Genomic DNA, 21,033 nt, shown 5'->3' on the forward strand with positions numbered 1-21,033 from the left:
CGGCTTTCTTCCTCCCCGCCGCCGGCCTCTTCTTCCGACTTCGGGGGTCTTGTCCCCCTCTTCGGTTCTTCTGCCGGGCCACCGCGCCTTCTTCTAGCTCTCCACTTATATAGTGCCAATGGGGCGGTGTCACATGGTATATGTCACATGGGTTGGTCACATGGGTTGATGTCACATGGGGACTATGACATCGTAAGGGGGCGGGGTCACCATGTGACATCAACCCATGTGACCAACCCATGTGACATATACCATGTGACACCGCCCCATTGGCACTATATAAGTGGCAGCGCAGGGCGGCTCTGGCATTCCGGCCGGAGAGAGCGATGTGTCAACATCTCCTGGAGAAGAAGAAGAAGAAGAAGAAGAAGAAGAAGAACGGAAGGCGGCGACGGCGACAGTGGCGACAGAAGACCGGGCCACCGCCTGCAAAAGAGCTACAAGAAGGCGCGGTGGCCCGGCAGAAGAACCGAAGAGGGGGACAAGACCCCCGAAGTCGGGAGAAGAGGCCGGCGGCGGGGAGGAAGAAAGCCGGACTCCTCCGCTAGCAAAAGAGCTACACGAAGATAGCGGAGGAGTCCGGCGAGAAGACCCCCGAAGACGGAAGACCCCCGGAGCTGTGCAATAAAATATTTTTTCTCGTGTGTTGTGTTTTTTTTTGGGTACTTTTATTTTACAGGTGAATGGGTAGGGGTACATTGTACCCCATACTCATTCACATAGGGTGGGGGGCCGGTATCCGGGGGCCCCCTTATTAAAGGGGGCTCCCGGATTCCGATAAGCCCCCCGCCCGCAGACCCCGACAACCAACGGCCAGGGTTGTCGGGAAGAGGCCCTTGTCCTCATCAACATGGGGACAAGGTGCTTTGGGGTGGGTGGGCCGCACGGCCCCCCCTTCCCCAAGGCACCCCCCATGTTGAGGGCACGCGGCCTGGTACGGCTCAGGAGGGGGGCGCGCTCGCTCGCCCCCCTTTCCTGGCCGGCCGGGTAGCGTGCTCGGACAAGGGTCTGTTGTGGACTTTGGGGGGACCCCCACGCCGATTTTTTTCGGCGTTGGGGTTCCCCTTTAAGTCCATTCCAGGCGGCGGAGCCCGCGACGTCTCCGTCGCGGACCCCGCCTACCTTCACACGCGCTCGAAATGAGCGGACTTTCCTCCGAGCGGGAACAGTTTGCTCATTTCGAAAGTAGCCTACACACGGGCGGACTGTTCGCTCAAACAAAGTTTCAGCGGACAGTTTTTCGGAATTTCCGAAAGACTTTGTCCGTCAAACTGTCCGCTGAAACTGTCCGCTGAAGCCCCACACACGAGCGGACTGTCCGCTGAAACACTGTTCAGCGGACAAAGTTGAGCGAACAGTCCGCCCGTGTGTACACGGCCTTATTTTCTCCCCTTTGGTCTGTTAAATATACCACTAAAAGTATTTTAATAGATCTGTCTAATAAGTGCAAAAAAGACCTATTCATCCTGACAGAAATCACATGAGTTAATATATTCCTCTGTTTCTGCTGGGTAAAATTAAAGGAAAAAAATCATGAAAAAGCAAAAAGAATTATACCACATACAGTAGAACCTTGGATTGCGAGCATAATTCGTCCCAGAAACATGTTTGTAATCCAAAGAACTTGTATATCAAAGCAAATTTCCCCATAAGAAATAATGGAAACTCAAATGATTTGTTCCACAACAAATGGTATTTGTTGTGGAACAATTCATAGGACCTTCAGTTTATAGTCCATAGAAAAAGGTTATAGCAATGTGACCAGGTTGTGTGACCATAAAATGTCCATCCACAAATGGAAACCTCCACAAGGGGATTAGAAGCAAAATCCAGCAGGAGCTCCAGAGTATAAAAGAGAAGAGAGGCACCTCTAATGCTATGTACACACAATAATATTTTCCGACAACAAAAACGTGTTTTTTTCCGAAGGATGTTGGCTCAAACTTGTCTTGCAAACACACAGTCACAAAAATTTTGTTGGAAATTCCAAACATCAAGAACACAGTGATGTACAACAAGTACGATGAGCCGAGAAAAATAAAGTTCAATAGCCAGTGCAGCTCTTCTGCTTGATTCCGAGCATGCGTGGACTTTTGTGCATCAGAATTGTGTACACGCACTCGGAATTTCCGACAACAAGTCTTGTTGTTGGAAAATTTGAGAACCTGCTCTCAAACATTTGTTGGTGGAAATTCCAACAATAAATGTTCTATGAAGCCTACAAACTGTCGGACTTTCCGACAACAAGCTCACATCCAACATTTGTTGTTGCAAAATCCTATTGTGTATACGGCCCATAAGTGTGCAATATGTTGCGAAATGTTGTACCTTCATTAACTGTAACCATAGTGCTACACTTAGAGGCACCTCTCTACTCTTTTATACTCAGTTGTGACATGACGCTACATGTATATCAAGACATCGCTTGTATGTCAAGTCAAAATGTATTTAAAAATGTTGCTTGTCTTGCAAAACACTCTCAAACCAAGTTACTCTTAAACCAAGGTTTTATTGTATAAGGACTGATAAGCTGCAGCATATTACATTTTTGTTTGGATATGCTAAGTGACAATAAAAAATAACCTTATTTTTCCAGCAATAATCAATACCCATCCACTACTTAATGGCCCTGTAATATATTTTTCATGAAATTGTTTCTGATGCTGCGTACACACGATCAGACTATCCGGCGGACTTGGTCCGGCGGACCAGAGTCACCGGACAATCCGCCTGTGTGTGGGCTACAGCGAACTTTATTTTCCCAAAAGTCCGGCGGACTTAAAAAGAAGTTTTGACTCAAAAATTGTCTGCTGGGACGGCTCTTCACGGGCACAGAATAGATCCCTTAGGGGGTGTCTGGGAGGAGTAACCCCTCTCCCTCTTACCTCAGATGAATTACACAGATATATTCGACCCATTTTACCAGTTCGATCCATGACTTTACTTACCTTAAACGTTAAGATATCTGCCACACACCTCAACTACTTTTCACAAAGCAGATGTTATTTATTTCGATTCATTTGTGTTCTATCTTATGTTGTTGAATATGTTTCTTTCTGAAAAATGCATATATATGATTCCTTGAATATGTAACATTTACAATATCATAATAAAAATCTATTGAGGAAAAAAATTGACTCAATCGGGCCGTCTGTGTGCTAGTCCGCCAGACTTTTGAAATGAACGGACTTGCCCACACACGGAGGAAAGTCCGTTAATTTTGAATGCAGCTCCAGGTAGAGATTCGGCGGCGAGATTGACACCTCGCTAGCCCCGTCACCTGGTATGGACTTAAAGAGGACGCCCTACGCTGAAAAAACGGCGTGGGGGTCCCCCCAAAGCCCATATCAGACCCTTATCCGAGCACGCAGCCCGGCCGATCAGGAAAGGGGGTGGGGACGAGCGAGCACCCCCCCTCCTGAGACGTACCAGGCCACGTGCCCTCAACATGGGGGGGTGCTTTGGGGAAGGGGGGGTGTACGGCCCCCCTTCAACAATTGTACCCCATACTCATTCACCTAGGGTGGGGGCCGGTATCTGGGGGCCCCTTATTAAAGGGGGCCCCCGGATTACGATAAGCCCCCCGCCCGCAGACCCCAACAACCAACAGCCAGGGTTGTCGGGAAGAGGCCCTTGTCCTCATCAACATGGGGACAAGGCGCTTTGGGGTGGGAGGGCCACACGGCCCCCCCTTCCCCAAAGCACCCCCCATGTTGAGGGCCCGCGGCCTGGTACAGCTCAGGAGGAGGGGGCGCTTGCTTGTCCCCACCCCCTTTCCTGACCGGCCGGGCTGCGTGCTCGGATAAGGGTCTGATATGGACTTGGGGGGACTCCCACGCCGTTTTTTCGGTGTAGGGCTTCCCCTTTAAGTCGATACCAGGTGACGGGGATAGCAACGTGTCAATGTCGCCGCCGACTTCCTTCGCTAGTCCCGTCTACCTGGAGCCGCGTTCAAAATGAATGAACTTTCCTCCGTGTGTGGGCAAGTCTATTCATTTTCGAAAGTCCGGCGAACTCCCGCCATAGTCCGCACGTAGTCCGCCCGAAAAGTCCGGTCATGCGTGGGCAGGTCAGCTCGTTCGGAAAGTCCGATGGATCTCCGCTTCAAAGTCCGGCGGTTTGTCCGGTTTGTAACATTCTCCGTAAGCACCTTTCCACCTCAATTTCATTTGTTTAGAATGAGCAGCACACTTTAGTTGTGGTCATGTGCACTGTTCTATGCACCCTACACATCCTACAGTCTTCAGATCGAGCAAAAGAGGGTGCACGCTTTGGATGCCCTGACACAAGGAAAAATTCACAAAACTCCTAAAATCATTTTGTGTGTGTGTTTGCTTATATGTTTATAATATTTTCATATGTCAATGTCAATTAATTTCTTTAGTCATATATTTTTATATCTATCTATCTATCTATATATATATATATATATATATATATATATATATATCTATATATATATAGCTATATATAGCTATATATCGAGATATATAGATATATCTATATATATCTATATATATATATATATATATATATATATATATATATATATATATATATATATATATGTTTAAGTATATCTTATCTTATATTATTTATATATATATATATTTTTTTTTTATTTTTTTTTTTTCTAATTTACATTACTCTTCATGCAGCTGTAGCTATTCCCTAAATTGAAATTGCTGTACTTCTGCGTACTTCCACTTGGTGGTGCTGTTTGGCAATGTTTAGCAGAAATCACATCTCAGCCCCCCCATTCCTTTGAACTCAGACACTGCTGAGAATTTCAATTAATAACACAAACCTAGGGGGGTCATTTTAAAATTAAGCATTGGGAATGTATGACATTCTACTAATAAATATTTGTCTGCAGTAAATAGATTGATATTATTATCAAACTTAATTTGTTCATATTAAAAAGGAAATCTAAACAATTTAGCTTGATATAATGTGTAAATATTTGTGTAACTGTATTACCATGTTATGTTGATTTATAGTTCACAATTTAGAGATGTAGGTGTAGGCACTTACATGCAGGATGTGTACTATATTGTTTATTTACTTAGTATTTTTGTATATGATTTATTTCCTGTGTAGCTGTATATAGTTGTATGTAAATTTGTGTTTCTTAGTATTAATTGTAGCATTACCTTTGCACAGAGGAGGATGGTATAAATCATAATACTGTGCTGATGTGCCCTAGATAGATTTTTTTTTTTGCTGTAAAAACCTTTAGATTTTTAAAATATTATTACAGGCTTGTATGGCATCATGTGGGGTATTAGCCATAATTAAATTACAAATACAGCTCAAAGGGAGGTTGGACATGTATGCATATTCCAACTAACATCATGCTGAGGAATTGGCCAGCAACTCCATGTTCTGCTTGGTGGAGAGTTCCTATCAATATGAATAAAAAAGGGGCAGCAGTTATTACTTCATATCTAGGGGTACATTCTGACCTGTTGTAATGGAATAAAATAAATTAGATATACCTCTCCATATTTATTTACCACATCTGTATAATATAACACTAGCTTTCAGTCTCTGCCTCTAGAACAGCTTACAATTTAAAGCTTCATTTTTTAAATGAGGAAAGAAACCCACAGTAACAAAGGTAAAAGATACATTCATGTAAGTGATGACATAGTGGGACATGAACCCTGGATCTTAGTGCTGCAAGGCACCATTGTGAAACTTCATGAGCTACCATGAGATACCATATCCTGATCAGCTTAAAGTATACATTAGGAAAAATGGGATGCTTCCATTGTTGACCTTCTTTTGCCTATGCTAATTGCTTGGCTGTGTCTGTTTTCATACCTCTAAGTCTCTGACCTGGAACAAACATGAAACAGGAACGTTTGGAAGACAAAGCATCAGCATAAAAGCCAGATAACTACACTTTCCAGAAGAAGTCATCAATGGAAGTCTGCATACTTTAATGATTGGTTTCCTTTCATTACTCAAAAGCCAAAAAGCTGGTGCACACAGAATCTGGTGCAGCTGTGCATAGTAACCAAACAGCTTCTAAGTTCAGCTTGTTCAATTAAGCTTTTACAATAAAACCTGGAAGCTGCTTGGTTACTATGCACATCTGCACCGGATTCTGTATGCACCAGTTTTAGTAAATCTACATTACCAATGTTTATTCATGTTATTACGTCCTTCCAAAAGTATGATCATCAAAGGATTTACAGTCTTGCTGTATTTAAAATGGCAGTCAAGGGCAATCAAGATGTACAAAAACACACGACAACTGTTAAAGATTCAGTTTACTGTCAGATAGATGAAACATAGTTTTTGATAGTTGTTTGGGGACTCTGAACTTTACATATCATCAATGCTCTTTGGCCCATGTTACTATATATTGCATGTCCAAATGTGATTTGCTGGTTAATTGTAATTGAAATTAAAATGGAACTTATAAAGACAGTAAAAAGAATAACTAAAGAAAAATTGTTAGACTTATTATATTGTCATTCCAGGTCAAGAGAATAACGTAGGATCTGATAAAATTTTCAATTGGGTTGTAGTTCTGGTTCGCCCTTACCATGGATTCAAACGGAATCTTTTGAAATTCACATTCCAGGCAAATTTATGTGCAGATTTGCCTGGGAGAATTTTTTTTTTTTTTTAAACTGTAAGGCCCATTGCCTTTGAACTATGGCTAGCAGGCTCAGAAAGGCCAACAAGAAGGCTTTTGCTCAAGTTAAACCCTCCAGAGCAGCCATGGTGTCAGTGTATTAAAGCTGTTGTAGGGAATGCATAAGAAAAGCTGACAAACGTCAAAGGGAATGATTATTGTCTGTTAGGAAAACGTACTTTAATTCTGATTGCTAGCTCTTTGTACAACCAATCCCTTTGTTGTATTTGTTCTTAATATTGAGACATCCTTATCATTTTATTGTATTTTGTAATTGATTTGAGGGCAGCAGTCTCTTCCAGTTGCTGCCTCATCTGTAACATCTGTTTTATTTTTTTTAATTTTTTTATCATTAAAAAAATTACTTTTGTTTCAGCAGTTGATATTTTGGGGTTTTCATTTATTTTGGGGGTATTTGTGTTTTTTTATGTCAATAGGTCTTTTGTTTCAGGAAAAACTGCTTTATTTTGGCTGCCTTTTAAACAAGAAAGTTGATTTTGTTCCAGTGTTGGTATTTTGGGGTTTTCATTTTTTTTTCATTCTTTTATTTTTTCTTGTTCAAAGATTTTTATTAAAGGAGACTTTGCAGTGTACAGGCAATAACATACATGTGCAGAAATACAATTGGTCACAATCCCTTAACACAATAAACACATTTTGTAAGTTATTTAAAATATACTATTGACAGCATAACAAGGTATGTCATGTTATAGAGCATTATATAACTCGAAAGACAAACATAGGTTCCCCATTAGAAAGATAAAATACCCAGAGAGCTCCAAAATACCCTACTTGGAGTGGTTGATAACGGTCCTTATAACAAGGGAATAATCACGGCAAAAAGTGAAAGTTCAGAGAAGAAATAGATAAAGTGAAGAAAGGAATGAGAGTAGAGAAGTGGAGGGAGAGGATGTTCAGAGTAAATATTTTATTTTTTATGTTGGTAGGGGATTTTTTTTTTAATTTGTGAAGCAGTCACTAGTTATTGACCATACTTTTCTATTACACCATGTACAGATTTAAGGAACCTCCCCTCCCCTCCCAATTATCTTATTTAAAGGATTTGTGTATTTTAACTGCTTCCCTTAAAGCCACATGAAAAGATCCTCTACTAATTGTATGGTAATTATTATTATTTATTTTTTTTGGGGGGGGGGAGGGAGTGGTATATGTTCCTGATGGAAGTGCTCCCATCTTTTTTTTAACAGTACTTTGCCTAATAGCCCTAAAATTGTCCATAATTTAACAACATTCATCAACATTGAACAACATTCACCCCCTGTAGACTTCAGGGGGACTTCACCTTGGATTCAGGTTCTCCAAATTTCAAACAAGATTCGCTGAATCCTTGGGGCATCGAACCTGGTCAGATTTGCCCATTACTGATTACTAGCTAAACTTCCCTTGAAGGATGGTGCCCCAGTTAGGTTGTCTAAAGTTTCTTCAGCCCTGCACATATCCTCTTTATTGTTTTAACCTGTAGATATATGAAAGTCTGTATGACAATAGGTTTGTATATCACTGACTTTTAATTAATATTTTTTTTTTTCTAATAATTGTATAGAATTAACATTTTCTTAGTCTGACTACACCTAGTTAATGAAAATCATCTGTGACTGGTTGACATGAGACACAGCAAGTTAGATTTTTGTATTCTTATAAAATCAGTTGGGACTTATAAAATCAGTTGGAACAGTTTAAATGATTGTAAACACTTTGGAGAATGATAACACCAAAAACAGATATTTTATGGGGCATTTATGGGATAATTTATATTAACTGTTTATGTCATATATGCTTTGGAGACTCCAATCCTGAAATTTTAGTTTCAGTAGATTATTTTCTTTGATAAAATCAAATAGGGACCATGCATCTCTTAAGATAAAAAAAAAAAAGGAAATACCATGGAGGACTATTTCATCAAAAAAAGAGATAGTTCATAGATCATACCAGAAGAAAAGTTTCTTCCTGCCAGCAGCTGAACAACAACATCAAATCAAATGAAAATGAATTCTGTTGCTGTATATTATGACATGGCAGACATTTATTTAGTCACACAAACATACTGATACTTCATAAATGCCCATTTTGGAAGACTATCTGACCTGCAGTTGTTGGGTAAATGTTCATCTGGCAGGTTAGAATACTTGCCCTGGTCATCACTGTTCTCCTGTAAGATAAACAAGGCAATCAGCATCTGCCAATACTACTCATCTAACACTCATACCCTCTCTAATCACATGAACATTCTACTTGGTAGAAAATTCACACTCTTGAACCTGCTGGCCAATCACCGCCCCCAAAGGCAGTCAAATCCTGCACTCATATCCAATTACTCTTTTTTATTTTTGTGTGGTTTACACTAAAATTTGCTAAGTCAAACTCACTAACTTCTGTAATCGCCTATGGCTTTTTTTCCTTTTGTTTTAGATGTGCTGTTTTGTCCATTTTGTTGCTGGGAAATTGATAAGAAAGATGATAAATATCTAGCTCAGTGTTTCGTAACCCTTTTTGGTCATAGCACCCTTTAAAGCTCTGAACAATCTCAAGGCACCCCATTCTAAAATGTATAAAAAAACATAACTAATAGTTTTACATAATGCAGCAACATCCACACACGTAGTACACCCAACAGTAAAGGTGATTTATTTTTCCAAAAGCAAATACACCTTTGTAACTACTATTGACTAGTATTCCAGCATTTCTCTTCTTCCGCAGTTTCTCTCCCTCACTCAGCTAATGTGATGCCAATGCTGATGGAGAGGGGCACGGGAGTGACAAAGCTCCCAATGTCCTTCTTATCTACCGATGATGTCATTGGTTGTTAGGTTGCCAGCGGCTGGCCCACATGATGCCAAAAGGTGTAATGCTACACAATACAAACCTGTGTCTCTATATAACAAAAAGGGCAGCCATGATCCACTTATTTGCTTGTTGACAATTTTTGGGTAATTTGGGGCAATTTTTAGGTGTTTTGACAAGGCAGAAGTGAGAACCCCAGAAATCACTCCAGGGTGCCATGGAATGACGGTTGAAAACGTTGGTCTAGCTAATATGAGCAATAGCATATTGCCTTCCCCTACCCTTATGTTTCTGCATAATTACCTGGCTGCTTTAGAAAATTAATTTCCTTGTATACTCTGATTTTGCTGTTGCCTAAAACTTGGTTCAAAAAGTCACATCCATCAAAAACAAACAAATGATGTAGATACCCAGAGCTAGATAAAAGTTGTCGTAAGTTGTCTGTTCCTTCACTAAAAATATCTGAAATCAGGCCTGTCTCTATTGGCCTACAGCCTCTAACCATTTAACAAAAACTTACTCTCCAGTAATTCATTTTAAGCACAAGTATCTTATGCATTTGCCTTTCCAGTGGCTTTGTATTATGTACACCTTAACTGAACTCATATTGTTATAAGCTTATACACATTTTTTGTAATCATCAGATAATATTCTAATTCCCTCCAGATGTGTGCAAATTTATACACATTAGATGACAGCAAGGAATAAAAATTGACACGTGAGGGCTACTAAATCACAGAGCTAAACTGGTGTGGTAATATGTTTGAATTGTACTTTATATTTTCTTTCTACAAAGAAAATTGAAAATATAATTATTATTATCGTGTCATAGCATTTACAGTATATAAACACAGATAAGCATCTTAAACTAGTTAAAATCTATTTAACACTATTGTTATATTTTTCTTTAGGGTAGATCTAGTGACAGGATAAATTAGTGAACATGACTATTAGGAGTAGTTTTACTAATGACAAACAGGTGGTTCAGTTTGCAAAGAAAGTTGCACTTCAAAAGGCAACCTTCCCCAAAACGTAGTGAATGAATTGAAACGCTGCTGACTTCCATCATCCATTCATGTGCAAGCAAAAATGCCACTGATTTACCTTGCATTTGATTGGGTATCCGCAATGCAAAATTTCAGCAGATTTATTTAGTTCTTCAGAAAATGCCATTGCAAAATGCAACTTCCTTTGTAAAGAGAACAACCAATTTGCCTTTATTTATTCAAACCCATATTGCGTAACTGCACCTTTGGTGCGGTTACACTTATATGGCAGGCACCCACTGCCCACAGCTCCCTGTCGGTCTTAAACTCCCCTGTCCCTGATCCAGAGAGATATCCCTCACTACATTGCAGAGTTGCTAGTCAAAATTCTTCCAATTGGGCCACAGAAAAATGCAGTTACACTTTAATGAACCTATATAAACAGAAGGGAAGTTTGTAGTGTAGGCAAAATCAAACCATTCTCTTGCATATCTCAGGTCAGAGAGCTCCACTAACAGAAAATTTGGCCCAACCAAGCATGAGGAGTTGAAATATTGTGCCAGCCACAATAGCATATAAGAGGAAAGAACAGAGTAGCTTTGTACTGCTCTAGCAATAACTGGATTAGGCCATTGTCAAGTCATGCTCATGGGTAATTTTGGGGCTTTATGACACAATAGCACAGATGATGCATATCGCAGTGTGTTTTCATTTGCATTGCTTTGTGTTCTGAATTTTGAATGGGACCAGGCAAAACAAAATACAGCACACAGGCCTATTTTACATCGCATTGAGCCTAATTTGCTGAAGGAGTTGAGAATCTTCACTTAATTCATTGAGTTAACATTACTTCAGTTATCCACCCCAGTAAAAGCAATTTCTGCAAAGCCTATACATCAAGGCTTTTCAGAAAATGCAATGAAAATTCAGCTTGCCAAATGACCTAATGATCTAAGTGTCCTAGATACAAAAGTGATCACTGGAGGAAAATAGGAAAAATCTGTCAAAATTATTTTTCAACTGGTTAGAAAGTCGTTCTATGTATATTATCATTTTATTCAGAAAATGCAAGTTTGTTTAAGGTACAAAGCAATTAAAATCTAAAAGGTATCTGCTACCGATTAAAGTGAAAATTGTTGGAAATAAGGACTGATCAGCCACCAACTGGAATGAGTCCAATACTTGGGTCCTAAATGATAAATTGCCAGTGTTCAGTTACTTAGTTGTAAATTAAATGTATTAAACCTTCTGAATATCCCACTGTCACATCCACCTACCATCATTTTCAAAGATTAATGTGCTCAGCGATGGTTTTGAGGTTATTACTGTCCAACTACAAAGTCCTCCTTCAAAATCAACTACATAGTAACTTTAGAAAGGGACTTTTTATTGAAAATGCTAGCTAAGAATTAGAATCCATAAATATGTGTTTGTAAGACTGGACTCAGATTAAAGTGTTGAAGTAGTCTGCAGAAATGAATTATAATGCCTACTGATGCTGTTTTAATATGATCTGTGATCCAAGTTTATTGTCCTGTGATGATCAAACCTTTATCTACATTAATTATTTTTCAGTTGATACAGGGTTATTATCTCAAATGCATTTGTATATATATAAGAGATGTATGATACATATTGCTTTCCGGTGCAATATGGTAACACTATTTTAAGTGTGTGAGTGCAATGTCAACCAGCAGATTCATTTGTCAAGAGTTTTTAGAAGACAAAACATAACCCTTAAGGCTGACTTAAGCTATAGGAGATGATCAACTTGTCTTAGTGTGATGTGTGTATTGGTGACTTATATACATAGTGATTACAACACATATTCATCAAATGTCTAGCACCTCTGATTGCAAGCATGGCATCACAAGTACTGCGCAATCTCTCTTTCGCTCCCTGTCGTGTTTTGTCAAGTACTGTACATAAAGAATTTTTTGGGGCAAAGAGCAAAGCCGAAGTGAAAAATGAAGTAACCCATTAAAATTCGCTTTACTAAAGTCAGATGAACTGATAAATTCTGGGCTTTTTCCCATGATCTACACCACCTTTTACCTTACCGTATAGAAAAAGTCTGCTTATTATAAACCAACCACAATAAAAACATTTTTACAGGAGGTCCTTAACTTGAAACGTTAAAATAGCTTGAATTTTCTGGCAATATATAAAGCAGAAATGAATGTTAAAAAAATTATAATAAAAAACAATCACATCTAGTATATACTGCACTGTACAAAACTTGGTTTTATTTGTTTTTTATCGTTAGCTAAGCTAATCCACTCTTCTTACTGCATTGTAATAGATAACACTGTTTTTAAAAAATATTGAAGAAGTGCAGTTTCTCTAAGATCATCTATAATCATATATAATGAATTACTGGTTAATGCTGGGACTTTACTATATTATACATTGAAAGACTTTTTACCCTTAATTTTAGGTGTAATATACATACACATGGAACTTGCTAGAGTCTTTAAGTGTTACCGTTGCAGAAAATCAGTTAACAGTAGAGTTAAATGTACCAAATGTCAATTATTAGTAACACTACTATCTATTTAATGCATGCAAAGGGCAACAATTTATTTTTCTTTAGCTCAAGTCAGTTCAGTATGTTGAGAATGATGTGTTGAGATCTTTCTGCAGATCTGCAAAATGCTATCTTAGAAATTTAACTACTGGCACAAGACAGTTTTATCCAGTTAAGGTCATTCTAATAATATAAAGGCGAGAGATACAACTGAATGTCCAACACAGCCCATCTCTGCCTTCTCTCATTTTACTGATGTGTGTGATCTGAACATGACCAAGCATTGTGTGCTGAGGACAGTGCAACACCACATCTAAAAATACAGATCTCCCCACATTAATGCAGCAGGGTCAGCACAATGCTAACCTCTTTGTGTCTACATGTTCATCTTAATGTAAATGGAAGCAGACATATCATCATAAGATTTACAGTCAAGGGGATCAGATGTTAAATCACATATCTGAAAACGTGCTAATGCTAACAAGAGAGCCCATAGCGAAAATGGGCACTGTCACCATGAACAGCCCTTGTATATGCTCTTAGTTAATAAATAGACTGCATAGCTTAACTGCTTGAATTATCCCAAAATAAATGAAGGTTTACTTTACCAAGCAGGTGGTTTGCAGAAAATAAAGCAATTTATTGTCAAAGCATTCAACATACTCAGATAAACTATACAGTTTAATAAAATCTTTTTTTTTTTTTAGTTTGAGGGATAGGCGAAAAAGAAAAAAAAAATAAGGTTGCAACTGGCACAAAATTACACTTTGTTTCGAAAAGAAATACACATTGATGACAGTCTGTCTGAAGTCCATACAGTTGTGTGATATGAGTCATGCATCGCCTTGGTCATTGCAACGTCCACTGTAATATCCACACTGATTGTTTAGGTGAGAACAGGCCAGCAGGTAATGCAAAAGCTAACTATGTCCCACCCAGGTACTGTCCGATAAGGTAAACGTAACACTTTAAATACATTAATAACTAAATCATAAGTGCTCCATAATTTAAAGTAGAAAGATATGACAAATGCATCAATATGCTGCAATATATATGACATTTTTAAAAAAATGTACTCTTGGAAAGTGAAAATGCGTGCATTCAGATAAAGAAAACAACCCAACACACTCAAGGTAGGATCAAGACATCCATGACCCTGCGTTGCCACTGTGTGAGAGTCTTTAAAAGTTCTAATAGCAAAGTTATTCAAAAGTTCAGTTGTGAGAGGTCATGTGCCTTGATAGGTGGTGACGTTCCCTGAAGGACTCATTGCATATGGGGCACTTGAGCTTCTCCTCTCTCCTCCTCTTCACCAGGGGTTCCATGGCATATTCCTTTTTGTGGTGGGATCTCATGTGATACACTAGGTCCGAGGTCATCCTGAAAGAAGCATTGCATTTGGCACACCAGTTTTGAGCTGGCAGGCATAAGGAGGTGAAAGAAGGAGGCAATAGAGTAAGTGTAGAAGGCAGCTGCAGCTGGAGAGGTGCAGCTGAGCTCTTTGGCCAAAATGTGGTGGCAAAGAGGAAAGGACTTTGCTTTGGCAAGCTTCCTGGAAGTGTGCAGTTGCCATTCAGTTCAGGGCTTGACATCTTGAGTGAGAGAGAGTCAGTCTGAAACAGCCTTGGTTGCCCAACGCTGTCTGTGTGGCAATCCAAGCCTACCCCACTAGACACCAGTTTTTGTCCCATCACCTGCAAAGGGGCTACATGGTTGAAGCTGCTTCTGGTTGGCTGAGAAAAAGCACTTTTTCTCTCCTGCTCAGGGTTTGATATCTGAGCTACACTGGTAAAGGCACTGCCCATGATAGGGCTGTCCCCTGCTCGGTTTTCTGGCCTGACGTGTAGCCTCTTGTCTTCGTTTGGGCTGCTGGCATGGGCAGGAGACATAGCTTTACCATCTGTGCTTGAATTATTTTCTTCAACTCCTCTTGATGAATTTTTAACTTCTACAAAAGCACTTCTTTTGGCTTCTCCCGTCTCTGGGCTTGGAGGAGCATATAACTGTCCACCTTCATCCACATTGAAGTAAGAGTTCCCTCTGAAAGACTGAGGGCTGCACACTAAATCCTCTTTGGAAGAAGGCATTGGCCTGTCCAGAAACCTTCCAGATGGGTCAATCCTTTTGGATCTGATGTCCTCCAAGTGGTCATCATACTTTCTTTTGGCTTTATGGAGACTCTCGGCAGCACTCTCAGAGTCCTGTCTTGATAGATTAGACTTGGGTGACGGAGTAGAACGGAAGGATGATGAACAAGGGCCTCTACAATTCTCCAAGTCCCTGGCCAAGTTATGAAAGTCTGTGGTGGGCTTGTGGTTCTCTTTCTGAGGCTGGTAAATTGATAGTTTGCTGTATTTGACTGTAGAGATCATGGTGTTTCGAGGCTCAATCTCTCTAGTGTCCTTCCCTGGTTGCTCTGAGTTGGAATCTAAAGTGTGGAGTCTCTTAGGACAGCGAAATCTCACATGAGCCGCATAGGGGAAATCATACTGGAACCTCTGGTTACACTCCAAACAGGTGAACTGAGATGATCCTGAAAGAAAAGGAGTTTACAGTGAAGGTGCCATGCATTTGACCAAATTCTTCCAACAGCTTATAAATAGGAGTAACACAACTAAGTATACCATATTGTCAAAAACGTGCTATCTAATCCTTTGGCAATTGTCTAAGAGAGGAGATATGTGTAATCACAGCTGAGTTGTGTGATCAGACTTGCTACGTTTTTTTCATGAAAAAAGCCTACACAATATTACATCAGTCATATGATTATTATTAGCATTACTATTACTTTTTTTTGCAATGCATTGTTATATACTTATATTTTATTTATACTTTGAGATTTGCTTGGCCATCTGTGACTTTTGTCTACATATACAGTATCTCTAAAATAAGATAATAGAAAGAACTTGAAAGAGATTAGGACATTAGGACATGGATAGAAATAGAACAGGAATAGAGGGACGGGAAGGACAGCTATTTGGATGATGGAAGGAGATACACAGGTAGGAAGGGAAAGTGACAGACAGCAGAAGAAGGCAGTACAGATGGAGGGGTGGAATTAAAGGGTGATTAAGGCATATTAATGTCATGCTAGTCACACTGTAGAGTTATTTACCTACCTGCAGTTTTTGCTTGGGTCCTGCTGGGGTTAAGAAGAAGCAGATCTATCAATTCCTTCCCATACCAAACTAACAGTTCCTCGTCTTTGGAAATCCTGTGTAGGGATCTGTAGAACAGTTGTCCGTTTTTGATGTAGGCTTCCAGATTTTGTTCTTCTTTGTTTCTGGCAGACTGAACCAGACGGAGCCACATCAGTCCCTCAGAGGATCCATTTGCAGCTGAAGTGTCCACCTGCAGAAAAAGCAAGGATAATGAAGTATAAGAGGGTTAAAATGTCCCCCATGAGCTCAGCACTAGTCTTAGGGGATCCCAATGCACAGCAGAGCTCTATTATGGATGTAGACCATCAGAATGAATGGAAATCGTCTGCCCAGCTGAATCACACAGACCTGACATGACAGCCCTCCATATGTTCTATCTGAAATGTGCTCTCACATGAACCAATCTTCCAGATTGTTCTCAAAAGTAGCAGGGAGCTGTTTATTTCTACGTCTGGAGATAAATGTAGCAAATCTGTGCTTTAAATAATACGTCAGCCGCCTTTCAAACATAAAAGATTTTTTATTTTTTTATAATATATTACACTTATTTTTTTAAATAACTTAATATGCAGCTGATTTAAGACTTTAGCATTGTTTGTTATTACCAGTTAAAACATTTTATTTGTTCACACTGGAATAGACACTGTCATACTGTGATCTATCTATCTATCTATCTATCTATCTATCTATCTATCTATCTATCTATCTATCTATCTATCTCTTTCCCTCTCCATCTCTATATTTTAGCTCTCTCTATATTATATCTATCTGTCTGTCTGTCTATCTATCTATCTATCTATCTATCTATCTATCTATCTATCTATCTATCTATCCATCTATCTCTTTCTTTATCTCTCTATTTCTAGATTTTATCTCTCTCTACATATATTTTGTCTATCTATCTATCTATCTATCTATCTATCTATCTATCTATCTATCTATCTATCTATCTATCTATCTATCTATCTATCGATCCATCTATCTATCTATTCTTTTTTATCTCCCTCCACTTTATCATCTATCTATCTATCTATCTATCTATCTATCTATCTATCTATCTGTCTATCTATCTATTCATCTATCTATCTATAGCTCTCCATCCCCTTTATTGTCTATCTATATTTTCATATCTATCTATCTATCTTTCCATATATGCTTGTGTTCCCCATTATTTTCAATCTGTATGTATCTATCTATCTTATCTATCTTTCTATATCTCTCTCCATCTCTTCATTTTAGCTATCTGTTTCTATATTTCTATATTCTATTTCTTTATATCTATCTCTCTTTCTCCATCTCTATATTTTAGCTCTCTCCATAGCTCTATCTATCTATCTATCTATCTATCTATCTATCTATCTATCTATCTATCTATCTATCTATATCTATCTATATCTATCTATATTTCTCTCTCTTTCTTTATCTCTATATTTTAGCTCCCTGTTTCTATATTATATGTGTAGCTATCTTTCTATCTATCTCTCTCTTTCTCCATTTATATATTTTCACTCTCTATAGCTCTATCTATATCCTTATTCTATCTATCTACCTATCTATCTATATCTATGCTCTCACTACCCACCCCCTTATTAGTTGTCCGTCTGTATATATGTATTTTTATCTGTTTATCTTTATATCTGTTGTCACCTACCTATAAATCCTCTTATTGATTTTCTACATTTCTATATTTTTGTGGAAATGTAAGACTTATGCACATTGCACAATGACATCTAACTTTTGGTAGATGCACAAATTGTGGAATACTTTTGGAAAGACAGCAACCTCCATTAGAGCAGAGGGTTGTCATAGTGTCACAGTGGCTCTTACCCGGAATATGTAGGGTACTGTCCTCTTATCAGTAGATTTGAGGGCGATGAAGGCTATACTGTCATACAGCGAAGTGTGGCTCAGTACGCAGGGACCAAAGATGGCATTTTCTGGGATATCACACGTGGTGTAGACGCTTGTAAATATATCCGTCAGACATTGCTGAACAGCTTTGGCATCACCATCCCAAATTGCTTTATGAACGCCAGTGTCATCCATGACTGACATATCCTGAATATAAAAAAACAATAAAAGGGACCCTGAATGCTTTAGTTCACACTATATACTATATATTCATCTATAATACAACACTTACACTATATATTCATCTATAATACAACACCTAAAAATTTGGATTACCATAGTCTCTTCACCTAAAAGGTATTAATGAATGAATAGGCACCCAATAATTTTGGAGATACCGAACACATGGCAGTAGGGGGGATCCAGCTATCTATAGATTTTGCTGTCCATCCCCAGGTGTTGGCAGGCTGACCCTAGTAAGGAGCTTAGGTGAAGGCTCCCCTGGTCCTCACAGACATATCATCTAGTCATTAGGATGCTATCAAGAGTCTAGCGTAGTGTGACAGAGGAGCATGGAGAATGGATTTCAAGTGGACTGTCAATGTCACTGATTTCATTTCATCTAACCTTTAGCTCTAGTCTACAAGAGGGAACGTATGTCTGCTCATTATCATAATCCAGCTCTTTCCCTTTAGAGACTTTAATTAAAAGCAGCAAGCAGGGGTAATCATTATTATTTATTTATTTATTTACTTACATGAACTCACGTATTTATGATTGGTGGTGAATGCCAGCTACCTTATCATGGACCGACTTTGCCTATCCAGCTTCATCTCTGGGTCATTTTACTTTTTTTTTATGTATGACGGATGTCAATTATGTATTAATTACAATCTTTGATTTATGTTAAGGTACTATTAGTTAATTTACTAATCTTCTACAATTTTTTTTTTACTTTTAAAAAAATCTAGCACATTTTTAAATTGTAATAATGAATAACAATATAAAATTGCCAATGTTCTAGTTCTGTTTAATATATTTTTGTATGTATACTTTTTAATGTGTATACACGTTTTAATGAAAGTGGTTTTGGGGAAAGCTAGTTTAGAAGAAGACAAAGTGCTATGTGTAGTAGATGCGGAGGGGGGTTCTTAGAGCTCTGTACTGGTGGCCCGACTCTATACTGTTCCGCTCCGTTTCAGCACCTCGGCACGGGACAGCAACCTCCAGTGGAGTCACCGCTGACTAGCCCGGCTCTGCTCAATGAATCTACTGTACAAGCTCAGCTTGGAAGGACAATTGCCCACACAAGGAGGACACTGGTTGCCCCTGTCTCTTCTCCCAGCTCGGCTTGCTGGCTAATGATCTATAAACCCAGCTGCCGAGATCTCCTAAAAAAAAAAGCCACCAGCTGCAGAAGTGTCACCAACCCATATATATTCCCTTACAATGTCCCCATAACCAGCCATCCTAGTTATTGTTTGCCTGGGGATCAAACACGTTTTTTTTTGGGGCTCAGCAGCTCCCACTCCTTTCCTTTGTATAAACAAGAATGAGAAAGGGAAAGATAATGGGAAAAAAAGGCATGCACTGTCACTTACCACAAAAAAGTCACTGTATAGTCCAAGGTATAAGGATATCCAGAAGGACTAGAAGGAGTTGTCCTCTCCTTGTGCCCCCCTAAATGTAGGTCGTATTACTGTAGTATTTCCATGGCAGGAGCAAGACGTGCTTGTGTGCCTCTGTCTTTGCTGGATGGCTAGATTGAGAAGCAGATGAATGGGAGGGGGGTGGGAAAAAAAGGAGTAAACACGAGCAGAGAGAAAACCGAAAGAAGGGAAGAAAAAAAAAAGAAAAAAAAAAAAAAAGAAGAGGAAGACAAGGAGTTGTGCAGATGGACCCGACGCAGTGACTGACTGGCACACAGACACACACTTTTTGTTTGCTGCACATAATCTGCCCAATGACGCGTGACAGCCCACGTCCCCTCCCTTTAACTCTTTCCAGCAGTGCCAATCCTCTCTCTCTAAGGCTCCACCATCGCCTCCAGCTACATCCAGCTACCTGACTTGCTTATGGATTTCTATTAGTGACTAATGGTCACTGTTCTTATCACTGTTCAAATAATAGAGCTAAATAACCATTGGACAAGGACATGGTTCTGCAGGCACCTACAGAAAAGATAAAAAAAAACACAACACAAAAAAATAGTGACTGTCTTTTAGAACATCTATGTCATTATGATGTTTGTTTTCTAGTTAAAAAAATGCACAACAGAATAGTTATATTCATTTAAGGGTTAGGAGCTACAAAAATCAGTCTATAAAACATATACTAAAATTTGCACAGTTGCATAGTTAACCTGGTTGAAAAAAAGACACAAGTCCACCCAGTTCAACCAACATAGAAAAAAACACACACACACACACACAAATAGAAAAAAAAAACTTTAAGTACACAATCAGTTTTATTTGCTAAAGTTGGAAAGTGCTTCTAACCTTGGCTTGTTCAATTAATCTTTGGTAATAAAACCTGGAAGCTCATTGGTTTCTATGCAGAAGTGAGCCTGATTTTGCACTTTCCAGCTTTAGTAAATAAACCCCATTGTGTACTTAAAAGTGGGGTATGACTGTATATACAATCCTATACCCACAGTTGATCCAGAAGAAGGCAAAACCCCCAATAAAGTATTATTATTAGTATTATTATTATTATTATTTTAAACAACACTTTAGCATATTTAAATCAATAGCAAAATGTTTGAAAGCAGAAAGCTAATGTATATACAGGAGTATTGTAATCTATAGCAAGTAATAACTGTCATGATGAATTACTATTAGTCAGAGAGTTGCATAGTTACAGTACATAGTTACTCTGGTTGAAAAAGACAGTCCATCCAGTTCAACCAACAGAAAAATAAATAAATAAATAAATAAATAAATAAAACACAAAAAAAAACCCACACACAAAATCTCAATATATATATATATATATATATATATATATATATATATATATATATATATATATATATATATATATAAAATCCTATACCCA

The 21,033-nt window shown here is 38.7% G+C and overlaps 1 protein-coding gene across 2 annotated transcripts; it reads right to left on the bottom strand.

Moving 5' to 3' along the window:
• Nucleotides 1-13,580: 13,580 nt before the first annotated feature.
• Nucleotides 13,581-19,940, bottom strand: PRDM8 (PR/SET domain 8). 2 transcript variants are annotated; one of them, XM_077476174.1, is made up of 4 exons: nucleotides 19,578-19,940; nucleotides 17,953-18,183; nucleotides 16,084-16,315; nucleotides 13,581-15,497 (listed from the first exon to the last, which is right to left on the bottom strand). In XM_077476174.1, the coding sequence occupies exons 2-4, from the start codon at nucleotides 18,178-18,180 to the stop codon at nucleotides 14,179-14,181; spliced, it is 1,779 nt and encodes a 592-aa protein (XP_077332300.1). In that variant the 5' UTR covers nucleotides 18,181-18,183; nucleotides 19,578-19,940; the 3' UTR covers nucleotides 13,581-14,178. The 2 variants fall into 2 exon arrangements, with proteins under 2 accessions (XP_077332300.1, XP_077332301.1); XM_077476175.1 differs by lacking the exon at nucleotides 17,953-18,183 and having other exon boundaries at nucleotides 19,578-19,938.
• Nucleotides 19,941-21,033: the final 1,093 nt, after the last annotated feature.

This window comes from Lithobates pipiens, unplaced genomic scaffold (assembly GCF_037356315.1).
Source record: "Lithobates pipiens isolate NorthernLeopardFrog02 unplaced genomic scaffold, aLitPip1_a1.2 Scaffold_13, whole genome shotgun sequence".
Classification (NCBI taxonomy): domain Eukaryota; kingdom Metazoa; phylum Chordata; class Amphibia; order Anura; family Ranidae; genus Lithobates; species Lithobates pipiens.